The sequence below is a fragment of the Naumovozyma dairenensis genome, chromosome 10 (assembly GCF_000227115.2).
Source record: "Naumovozyma dairenensis CBS 421 chromosome 10, complete genome".
Taxonomy (NCBI): Eukaryota; Fungi; Ascomycota; class Saccharomycetes; order Saccharomycetales; family Saccharomycetaceae; genus Naumovozyma; species Naumovozyma dairenensis.
In genome coordinates this window covers 222,405-234,180 of record NC_016488.1, presented here as the reverse complement: position 1 = coordinate 234,180, position 11,776 = coordinate 222,405, and the positions used below count along the sequence as shown (strand labels likewise).

Below are 11,776 nucleotides of genomic sequence, written 5' to 3'. Positions count from 1 at the left end.
TAATAGATACAGCACGTGATTTTATTACCTTTGGAGGTACAGAGATATACCGTTACCCTGAGATTAGAAATCCGAAATTTTGAACATTTAATACAATAACATGGAAACTAAAGAAACTAGAAATTGAAATGGGAAGATTAAGAAATTATTCATTAGCAAATAGAACCTATTTTTAAAGATTATTTGAAAGGAATCGTCAAAGAGGTAACGAAAATAACCCATTTTCAAGGTTCTACACACTGCTGTATTTATTCACTCAAGAAAAGAATCAATAACACAGGAACTTTCCCCTCCTAATGTCTGAAAGTAGTAACAGTAATCCTGATAATAGTAACTCCAATGCTTCACGGACAAATGCATCAACTGTTCCTGCAGGCCATCAAGGTGGACCTCCTATTACATTACAACCAAACCAAGTCATAGAATTATCTAATAAGTTTAAAGCTTTGGTCAATGAAGCAAAACAATTAGGCGGTGATAATTCTCAAAGAGGTAAAGAATTGTTAATACAAGCATCCAAGATAAAGGCAATCTATGATACATATAATAGACAAAGACAAGCAGCTGCTGCAGCCGCAGCCGCTCAGGCACGAGTACAAGCACAAGTTCAAGTACAAAGTTCTGATGTAAATAAAGAACTTCCAACTTCAACCGCAAATAATAACAATATTGGAGCAACTCCCTCTGCTAATACTCCAACACCAAATAGTATCCCAATATCAAACTCAAATACTCCTTCCAGTTTAAATGCAAATAATGGTAATAGACTGAGTTCAAACCAACTAGCCTCTATCATGAAACAAGTATTGACCCCAGAACAAAATCAAGAATATGACAAATTAGTTAGTACTTTCCAAACAAGAGCTGCAGCAATTAAGGAAAAGCATTCATTTGTGAAACAAAATATTGAAAGATTATCTCAAGAATTAAATAAACCAAATTTGGACCCAAATTTAAAGACTCAACTAGAAAATAAGAAAACTGAATTATTCAACACAATAAGAGCTATAACTGTCGAACATAATACTTTACACCAACAATTTCAAACTGGCCAAAAAACATTTTACGTTGAATGTGCTAAAAATAATCCAGCTCTACAAAATTGCTACAAAAAGTTCCCAACAACAACGTCTTGCCAGGCAACAACAACAACAACAACAACAACAACAACAGCAGCAGCAGCAGCAGCAGCAACAACAACAGCAACAACAACAAGCAACAACAACAACAACTACATCAACAGCAACAGCAACAGCAACAACAACAACAACAACAACTACAGCAGCAACAAGTCCAAGCAAATAATCGTCCAATCGCATCGAACAGTGTTCCACCAACCGTCACCCCAACAAGCTGGATCACCCAATCTACCGATAAAGAATAACACAACTAATACAACATCTAATAATGTAACGCCAGTGATGAACACAACGAAACAACATCCATCTCTGCAAAACAAAAGTAACGAACCTGTTACAAGTGAACCACCAACAACCACCACAACCACCACCACGACACCAAATAATGCTAACCTAACTAAATCTCAGTCGGTAACAAATGTAAACGCAGCGGCATCTGCCTCGTCGGTTCATCCATCAAATAAATCAATAATGTTTAAACCAGCTGAACCGATAGTTAACATATCCGATACTATCTCCACAAAACAACCAATATCAGTTCCCTATAGATCAAATAGACCATCATTAACTGGTGGATCTGCAATGAATGCTTCCGCTTTAACAACTCCTGTTGCCACTAAATTACCACCTTATGAAATAGATACTGAGAGAGTAATGTCTAAAAGGAAATTAAGAGAATTAGTCAAATCCATCGGTGTAGATGAAGGTGATGGTGAAACAGTAATCGATGGTGATGTGGAAGAATTATTATTAGACCTAGCGGATGATTTCGTTACAAATGTTACCTCTTTCGCATGTAGATTGGCTAAACATAGAAATTCTGATAGTTTAGAACCAAGAGATATTCAATTACATTTAGAGAAAAATTGGAATATTAGAATTCCTGGGTATTCCGCGGATGAAATTAGAAGTATTAGAAAATGGCATCCTATTCAAAATTATAATCAAAAATTACAACATATTAATAATGATAAAGCGAATAGTAGTGCTGCTGCTGCTGCTGCTGCTGCTGCAAGTACAAATGCTAATACTACTAACATACCAGCATCTAAGAAGCAAAAATTAAACAAGTGAAATAGGATAGAGATACTCTATGTAGGAATGTTTCGTAGAATGAAAAATATCGATTTATGTATTATTAAATGAAAGGTCATCTTTTTGTTTTCGGTTGTTTTAAGAAAGCAATAAAAATAGTCTATAAATAATAGTAAGTAACATTAGATATTAAAATCCAGAAGCGAATGAATGAAGCCACCCCCCTTTCATGCCCATTTACCTAACAATGCCATAAGCCCAGCACCGAAACACATACAAATATAAGCTGAAATCATTTTCTTGAACCCATTCTCACCTTTAAATTGATTACTGTATAAAAATTCATGAGCCATTAGTTCGACTAACCCAGTATAAATCAAAATCCCTGCAGAAATTGCATCGAAGCAACCATTGGAAATCAAAGCACGTCTTGAAGTAGGAACAAATGAATGTCTTACACCTAATCCAATAGCAATGGCAATTGGAGTAGTTAATGAAAACCCTAACGCCATCAACCATGGCGTGAATCTTTTACTCTTATCCCATGGGACTTCTGCAAGTCTAGTACCTAACCCTAAACCTTCAAACATTTGATGGAAAATCAAAACAATAAATAAGGTGGTGAATTCTTCACCTGAAACGGCTAGCGATAACCCAATGAAAACACTATGGAATACAATACCAAATTCCAAGATTGTCACTGCAAGAAGTTGGTTTGCATATTGTTCTTTAGCACTGTCGTTCAATGAAGTACCCATTTGTCCAGGGTCCTGATGCACTAGAGCATGATCATAATGATTACTTCCTATGGTACCCATTTGTTTATTCACATTATCATGACTTCTGGTAAACGTAGCAAGACCAATAATTCCTGGTGATGTACTTTGTAGGGATTCAAGATCATTATTTGTGGTAGTGTGTTTGTTTTTGATGTCTACACTATCCTTATCGTGATCATGATCATCATCATCTTCATTTGAATGAGAATGAATGTTCCCGGAGGCAGAATGGCTAACAGTTTCAAATGCCTTATTGACGTAAAAATGTGAAACAATCTCGGTAAAGAATAGGAAAAATAGAGACATCAAACAAATCCCAAAAGCCCATGGATAATCTGCGAACGTACCGCCTAAACATGGATCCCCAAGAGCATCTGATGCAGGCTCCAATAAATGAATGAATGCAGTAGCTACGATGACACCTGAACCGAAAAACTTGGCCAAAAAGAAACACCATGGTGGTAATCTGATGTATGAATAACGAGTGGACAATAAGGGGAAGAACGTACCGATTGCTGATGAGAGAAGAATCATGAAAATGGAAAGTATTCTTATGTTGGTGCGACCATTGAAGTCATTTGTGTTTAAACAAGTATCCGTCATTATTTAACTTTTTTGTATAGTAATTTAAACGGATATTATTGATTATCTTTGGTTAATTGTGAAACTAACTGAGAAGAACAAAATATATTAACTCATAGAATTACTTCATATACTGACGCTAGGCCCTTATTATATATGCTCCTCCCATATAATAAGATGAGTACTAATGAAGGCAATTGACATATAAAGTTATTGAAATAATAAAAAGATCCAGCAACCCTTTCAGTGAGGATGTTTTTTTTGAAAAATTTGACCATTAAGGTACTTTTTCTCACTGACGTACTTATGCATATTGTGTAAAAACGTGGGCGGCATCGAGCATCGAGCGATAGAGTAAGGAACGTTATTATTTCCTTTATGATTCAGGGTTTCCTTCCGGGGCTATGTCTGTGGTGAGCGCCGGTCAGCAGAGGCACCCTAAGGGTCATAGCAGAAATCTTTCAAATTGGTGAAGAAATCCCCCGAGTCGTAAAGGTTTGTGATTTGGCGAGGGTCTTCCACAATTGTATATTCATCAGAGGATAAGTGATAACCTTCATGGTCATAAGCATTAGTGGAGTAGAATATAGTGTCCGCATTTATCGTTATAGTAGCATCATCATTTGGGTTTGCAATGAACCACTTGTTTTCATCTTTTGTACGAATAAGTTTCCCGTCTCTCATGTATTCTTGTAAGGTGAACCATTTATCTTGCTCATTGGTAGTCATACCGTCTTTGACCAATTGTAATTGTAAAAATGTAAAACCGGCACATATGACAGCAAAACTACCACATAATATCAGTAAAGTTAAAATATTTCTTGAAGAGGGAGCATGGCCTTGACAATACATTAGAAACAATCTGATGAACGAATAAGTCATCGTAATACAATTGCATAATAGGAATGAATAGAAATATAGGTAATTTCCCTCACCTATACAATTGTTGACCCAAAGACAATGATGATCACATAACAAAATACATGAATTACAAATCTCGCAATGTTTAGATCTTGCTGGTTTTACTATACCACAAGTTCGACATTCAATATTAGGATAATACATTATTTCATCATATGGGTAACGATATAAGACCTTTTCTTGATTCCTTCTGTTATTTACTGTATTTGGAATGGTGACCATTGTTAATATTCCGAATATAACAGGACTGAAAATCATAAATGGGATCCAAATCCACACCTCAATAAAGTATAATTGAGAAGCAATTAGTGGTTCTACTTTAGTGTAATAACAATATGTTAAATAGATGAAAAGAGTCAAGTAGAAAAATGGGACTAAATGATATTTCCAACGGTATCGATGAGAGTCTTGCACTATCGGTTGAAATACATGTCTATAATAAATCGAAAATGGTGAACGGTTTTTATATCGAGGAGATAATAAAAGTAATATTACTTGAAATATCGTTATTATAATGACGATTATACTCCACGACATTATGCAATTTGAAAGGCAATGCTATCACTGTCATGCTTTAATGGAAAACCTTGCGGTTTTAGAACTTTCTTTCATCTAAATATGCGATTTTTCTGTTTGTTTCTCTATTAGAGCAGCTTATTTAAGGCGGAAATTTTAAAAAATAAATACAACACTGTCTATACTTTGCAATCTGAACAAAGTTCCGAGTCTATACAAAAGAAATGGCAAAAAATATGTATTTTTTTTATTGAGTATAAAATTGTTATAAAAATCCCTGGTATCTAAAGTATATTATTATGTGTTTTTTTGTAACTTTTCAGTTAATAAGTTCCTTACCATAAACTAAGTATTAAAGGAGGGGATAGAATTATCACTATTGGAATTCAAGGAACTTAATTCACCCCCTCTAATATTTTCTTCACTTCCCGTATGTGCCTTTATTTTATTTTTCCTTATTTGTTTTTCCATTTTGAAAACAATTTGTCCATTAGTATCTCTTGCAACGCTATCCTTAACGGGACTTCCACCAACACTTTGACTCCCATCCTTCCTTGGTCTACCTCTTTTCCTTGGAGATCTCTTAATCACCACATTATCAAATTTTTTCCCACCGGAACAGATCATTCTGCTCCTATGAACAATCAAAGCATCTTCTCTATTAAATTTCTTCCCACATGGACAAGCAAAAGTTTTCTCGCAATGAACTTTCTTATGTCTAACAAGATCATGATTCCTCACAAATGCTTTATCACAACCAAAAAAATCACAAACATATGGTCTATCTTCTAAATGTGTTTGAATATGTGATCTAATATTATAACGTCTTTTGAAAAATTTCTTTTCACAAGCAGGATACAAACATTCAAACGTCTTATCTGGTAATTCTTTTACATATTGGTCAATGGATCCTCTCGGCAATGTGGTTAATTTCCTCGTTATCTTAATTGGACTTGAACTTGTACTTACAGAGTTTGATGAAGATGACGCTTGGATGAATTCATGGAGATGTTGTGGAGACGTTGATCTTTCAGATGATGGAGTTTCATTATAACGATTATCTTCTTGTTGTTGAAGTTCTGTGTTCAATGTTTCATAATAACTACTCCTTCTTCCATTTGGAGGAGGTCTTAGTTGAGGTGTCATTGCTGAGTCTTCAAATAGTTTATCATTCGAAATAGATAATTGTCTTGGTTTTATTGGTGTGTGGCTTTCATAAATATTTTGTGAAAGATATGATGGTTGTGTCTGAATTGTTTGTCTTCTTCTTAGTGGTGTGTTTTCATTTGATCCCGGTATTGTAGGTAAAATATCAACAGATGATGGTTTTATGTAGTTATCGGCTTCATCAAAATCATCGTGACTATTGTTGTTTGCAATATTCTCGTTAACTAAATAAGTCTTTTGTTTTGGACCCAACTGAATACCGAGGCCAATAAGACCATTGTTAGCATTGTGATCATCCATAAGTTCATCCATTGTTGCAGAGAGGTTATTTGCTGGAGATTGAAAGAAGTTATTATTACCATTCGTTCTTTTATATGAAGGACTATTTTCGATGATAGAAAGAGCTGGTGAAACCAATTGCATTTTAGGTGTCTTGGTATCAGTTTTCATGTTACCATTAAAACCAAAATTTGATTTTGCTTGTCTTCTTTGTGGTGATCCTGTTATTGAAACAGTGGACATTGGTGGAGATACCATTGAATTTGGAGAAGTAAAATATCCAGGACTTGGAATTTGATCAATTTTATTATTGGAACTCTTGTTGTTGCTGTTTTTTTTGTTGTATAGTTCAATCATAGCATTTTTATTTTGATAAATATTTTCCATTTTCATACGTGGATGTATATTTGTATCTTGCTTTTCCAATCTGGATTCTAATTTCTCTTGTTTCACTTGTGTTTTTTTCAATTGTTGGGCTAATAGCATGTTCAATTCTTGTTGTTTTTCCAATGCGTATCTCAATTCTTCTTGTTGCTTCAATAGCGTCTCACTAATGGAGTTATCATCTTCAAATTTTCTTTGCAATTTAAATTTGGTTGGAGAGTCATTTATCGTTCTTTTCATTATGTACACAGAATCATCCTGTAATTTCTTATATGGTGAAACAGGTGGATCATTATCATAATTCTTGATATTATTCCATCTACTAGTTTCGAAATCCATAGGATCTATAGTATTATTATTAATATTATTATTATTATTATTATCAAGATTATTACCCAATTGGATATTATTAGGAGCACAGGTAGGTGATGATTGAATATCTAGATCTCTCAATTGGTTTTCCATATAACCATCAAATACATCGAGATTCAAATCCAAATCTAGCATTTTGTCAAAATCCTTTTCACTATCGTTCTCATTTTCATCATTACCATTGATAATGTCGTTATTTAATATAGTTTGTTCCATGGAATCGAAGTTCATTGTGTTGGAATTTATACTTCCAACGAATTCTTCTAACCATCTACTCGAATTAGTGTTTAAGTTTGTCTCCATGTTTTTTTGTACTATTTTTTTTATTTTGTTACTCGTGTAACGCTACAGTTGACTTAGTTGGTCCTTTCGAAGGGGTGTAGTATACAGTACTTATCAAACTATTGTGGGAGGAAACTACTTATATAGAAGTGATCAATTGAAGAAGATGTTTCCAATTTTCACTTACAGGGAGGAAAGGAAGGGAAGGGGTTTAGCAGTTTTGTCAGAGGATCTTACACGTACACACGCAATAATTGCACCGCATGAAGGTTTCAATTGCGTTTCCAAAAGTTGATTCAATCGGTTTTGGATACAATTTTTGTTCGAGGAATCACTTCTTTTGCCTTTGGGATGAAAGATCCTATGTTTACCTTTTACTGTTTTAGGGAAAACAATGAGAAATGATCTGCCGAGATATACATTCTACCCGTGGAGGTGCCTGAGGATCATAAGGGGTCATGGGCGGCTAAATATATTCCTTAAACGGAAATACCAACGAAAAGTAAACAAAGAAAAACGGACAAAAAAAACGCCACGAATCTCGAATGCTCTTTCTTCTTCACATAGAACGTGAGATACCTTACAGAGGGCCATAACCTCGAAACAACAAAAGTAGACACTATAATAGCTGTTTTTACTAGGCGGGCAGAGAATAAGTGGGAAAGCGAATACTGCTTTAACAATTCATCTTTGCAAGGAATAATCATTACAAATAGAAAAGAGCAGACATACATACTATCTTGGAAACAAGTACAATGGATAATGCAAATACAACCATCAATGATACAACGAAAATACCATTTGTGAACGAGACAATCGATATAGCGACGACAAGCGATCTCCGAGAACATATCCTTCATTTAATCCACAGACTACAGATTCCCAATTGGTACGGTACTATAGCCTCCACTGAGCAATTCCAAATTTATAAATTGAAAGGAGCATTAACGAATGTAATTTATAGATTGGAATCGCCGCTCCTCTTGTCCGATGATGTAACTACTATACCTTCTCTTCTATTAAGAATATATGGTGATCAAGATGATTCTAGCGTTGATAGAGAATATGAATTGAAGAGTTTGCAAAAATTACATGATGTAGGGATGAGAGGCCCTATTATTTTAGGAATCTTTAATAATGGGAGGATTGAATCATTTTTTGATGGGTTCCATAGTTTGGAAAGAGAAGAGATTCGTGATATGAGTATATCACGAAGTATTGCTATGGCTTTAAAAGAATTACATGTTAAGATTCAACTGGATGGGGAAAGCGTGAGGGGGCAACCTGATTGTTGGTTGAAAATTAATAAATGGATTCATACTATTGGAAGACAATTGGAACAATTTAGTATGGGTAATGATGTTGTGGAAAAGCTACTACTTTGTCCTAAATGGGAGTTTTTCAATACGAGTATTCATAAATATCGGGAGTGGCTACAAAAACAAGAGAGTAAATACGAGGGAGGATCACTTCCGTTATTACATTTGAAATTTTGTCATAACGATTTACAACAGGGGAATATATTACATAACTACCGTAAAAGACAAGAAACGAATAAAGACGATGTGATCTTAATTGATTATGAATATGCTGGACCGAATCCAATTTCGTTTGATATATCAAATCATTTGACCGAGTGGGTTCATGATTATAATAATCAAGAAGATCCAGCAAAATGTGTAGGTGAGAAATATCCTACTACGCTAGAATTACAGAATTTTCTGTCAACATATCTAAATCACCTGTCATCAACAACAAATGATGATAATGATGCTGACTTGGTGAGGTTACATAATTCAATTATTAGATGGAGACCATGCACTCAATTATTTTGGTCTGTTTGGGCAATCCTTCAAGGTGGTGCATTATTAGTAGATAAAAATGCACATACACAGGGCCATAGTGATGATGGGGACAAATTTGATTATAATAGATTTTGTCAAGAAAAGATGAGTTATTTCTGGGGCGATTTGATAAAATTTGGTATAGTGAATAAAAACGATCTAGAAAAATATGATATTAGATACATAGAATCGGAATTCCTTCCTGAAACGTATATAAAATCGTAGATAAAGTATCAATGAAAGAATATTTTTTTTCTCTTGTCTTAAATATACAGACGTTGATGTTATCAAGTCACTCGTAAAAAGTAATAAAAGTTATAAATAATATGTGTTTTACGTATATGTATAGGTATATATTCGATAGTATGGATGGCCTTAAAATAGCATCATTTTCCTTGGATCTTCAATTAATTCCTTTACAGTTTTCAAGAATGTAACAGCTTCTCTACCATCCAATAATCTATGATCATAAGTTAAAGCCATATACATCATTGGTCTTGAAACGATTTGTCCATTGATACTTACAGGTCTTTCCTTAACACCATGCAATCCTAAGACCGCAGTTTGTGGCATATTAATAATAGGAGTACCAAATAATGAACCAAACACACCACCATTAGAGATGGTAAAAGTACCACCTGTCATATCTTCCAAAGTTAATTTCCCATCACGAGCCTTTTTACTAACTTTAACTAATTCATTTTCAATTTCTAAGACAGATAAAGATTCCACATTACGAATCACTGGTGTAACCAACCCCTTAGGAGTAGCAACAGCCATGGAGATATCGACAAAATCTCTATATACAATTTGATCACCTTCAATGGCACCATTAACACCTGGGATATCTTTGGAGGCTAAACAACAAGCTTTAGAGAATAATCCCATGAAACCAAATTTGATACCATTTTTCTTAATGATTTCATCTTTATATAATTTCCTCATTTCTAAGAGTGAAGTCATGTCGACTTCATTGAATGTGGTTAATGATGCAGCAGTGTTTTGTGATTCCTTTAATCTTTCTGCGATTCTTAATCTCATTCTGTTCATTTTCACTCTATTTTCATTACGTGAGAATGAGGTCCAAGATGGTGTAGTACTTGAACTTGCACTTGTGTCTTTCGCAGAGGTAGCAGGAGCAGGGGTAGGTTCTCGTTTACTTGGTGCTGGAGCAGGTTCTTTCTTTTCATCCTTCTTTAAAGAAGGTTCTTCCTTTTTGGTTTCAGATGGTTCCTTTTTTGTTGTTTCTTCCTTAGTTTCAGCAGGAGCATCAGAAGAAGATTCCTGGAACTCACCTTCTTCAATGGTTGCCAATTCGTCACCTACAACGACTGTATCATCAGGGTTAAAATTCAATTTTGTGATTTTTCCCGTGACAGGAGCGATGACTTCAATATCAATCTTATCTGTTTCGATGGTAGCTAATAAATCATCTTGTTTGATGTAATCTCCTACTTTTTTGGTGAATTCCTTCAATGAACCTTCAGTTAATGATTCTGCCATTGGAGGAACTTCCACTTTCGTGGATGCGAAACGGTGTGCATGATTGTAGAAAGTTAAGGACGAGGAAAGGACCGTGTTGTTGAGCGTTAATGGGGAGGAAGTATAATTTGTTTTTATTAGGTGATATTGTCTCTTTATTGCTGTTGATGTAGTGGAGACTGTTCTAACTGCGTTGGGACCTTTGAGGATTCTAGGAATGATCCGACGGGAGGTACTCGTTAATGTGTTTGATCTGGATAGCATATTATTATTATTATACTTTTTTGCTTTGTACTATGCGGTTCTTCAGTTTGAGGTATAGATTATAAGGTTATGTATTTTTTTGCCTAGCGTTAATGGTTTTGATGTAGAAGTCAATTAGTTCACGTTAAAAGAATGTAATCTGACAGATAGATGAATATAAATATTTCTAGAAGCCGATGAACTGTTGTTTCGACTAGTCTATTTGAGTGTAATTTCTAGTTTATATAGTCTAACGTTGTCCAGTGCAGTTTACCGGAATAAGAATTGTTTGTTGTTTGATAATAGTGTATAGTGAGTCCCCTTCTTATTGACTGAGTTCGTGATTCAACACACGGTTAGAGCAAGCTGGTTAGTTAGCTACCCTTTAGAAAGAAGAGAGACAGACAGACAGACAGACAGACGAACAGACAGCCTTACCCCGAATCCATCGGCTCGTCATACAGAAGTACGTTATAATACAGCATAATACAGCATAATACAACATAAAGGAATATGAAGGAATATAACGGGGTTTTCGCCGCCGTGGAACTCCAACATGATTCGTTCGTTTAACTGAGGGCGCCCCGGGGAAGTCCGCGGACTCGGAAGTATCCTTGGGGGCTGTTGAGGGTGTTGTTAACCTTGGATATTTAACCGCCCAGCCCTTTAATCAGACAAACAAACAGAGGCGAGGCGAGGTGAGGTGGCGATCTATTTTTCTTTTTATTTATTTATGTGAAGCAAAAGTATA

At 35.0% G+C, this 11,776-nt stretch overlaps 6 protein-coding genes across 6 annotated transcripts; 2 read left to right on the top strand and 4 right to left on the bottom strand.

Moving 5' to 3' along the window:
• Positions 1 to 296: 296 nt before the first annotated feature.
• TAF12 (Taf12p) lies at positions 297 to 2,213 on the top strand (the record flags this gene model as incomplete). Its single annotated transcript, XM_003672189.1, has 1 exon — positions 297 to 2,213. One exon carries the CDS (start codon positions 297 to 299, stop codon positions 2,211 to 2,213), a length of 1,917 nt encoding a protein of 638 aa, XP_003672237.1.
• Positions 2,214 to 2,401: 188 nt separating this feature from the next.
• NDAI0J01010 (uncharacterized protein) lies at positions 2,402 to 3,556 on the bottom strand (the record flags this gene model as incomplete). Its single annotated transcript, XM_003672188.1, has 1 exon — positions 2,402 to 3,556. The coding sequence occupies one exon, from the start codon at positions 3,554 to 3,556 to the stop codon at positions 2,402 to 2,404; it is 1,155 nt and encodes a 384-aa protein (XP_003672236.1).
• Positions 3,557 to 3,973: 417 nt separating this feature from the next.
• Positions 3,974 to 4,993, bottom strand: SWF1 (palmitoyltransferase SWF1; the record flags this gene model as incomplete). The annotated part of the gene is made up of 1 exon (XM_003672187.1): positions 3,974 to 4,993. One exon carries the CDS (start codon positions 4,991 to 4,993, stop codon positions 3,974 to 3,976), a length of 1,020 nt encoding a protein of 339 aa, XP_003672235.1.
• A 324-nt stretch (positions 4,994 to 5,317) lies between these two features.
• On the bottom strand, positions 5,318 to 7,477 carry SWI5 (DNA-binding transcription factor SWI5; the record flags this gene model as incomplete). The annotated part of the gene is made up of 1 exon (XM_003672186.1): positions 5,318 to 7,477. One exon carries the CDS (start codon positions 7,475 to 7,477, stop codon positions 5,318 to 5,320), a length of 2,160 nt encoding a protein of 719 aa, XP_003672234.1.
• A 734-nt stretch (positions 7,478 to 8,211) lies between these two features.
• On the top strand, positions 8,212 to 9,525 carry EKI1 (bifunctional choline kinase/ethanolamine kinase EKI1; the record flags this gene model as incomplete). Its single annotated transcript, XM_003672185.1, has 1 exon — positions 8,212 to 9,525. One exon carries the CDS (start codon positions 8,212 to 8,214, stop codon positions 9,523 to 9,525), a length of 1,314 nt encoding a protein of 437 aa, XP_003672233.1.
• Positions 9,526 to 9,675: 150 nt separating this feature from the next.
• Positions 9,676 to 11,046, bottom strand: KGD2 (dihydrolipoyl transsuccinylase; the record flags this gene model as incomplete). The annotated part of the gene is made up of 1 exon (XM_003672184.1): positions 9,676 to 11,046. The coding sequence occupies one exon, from the start codon at positions 11,044 to 11,046 to the stop codon at positions 9,676 to 9,678; it is 1,371 nt and encodes a 456-aa protein (XP_003672232.1).
• Positions 11,047 to 11,776: the final 730 nt, after the last annotated feature.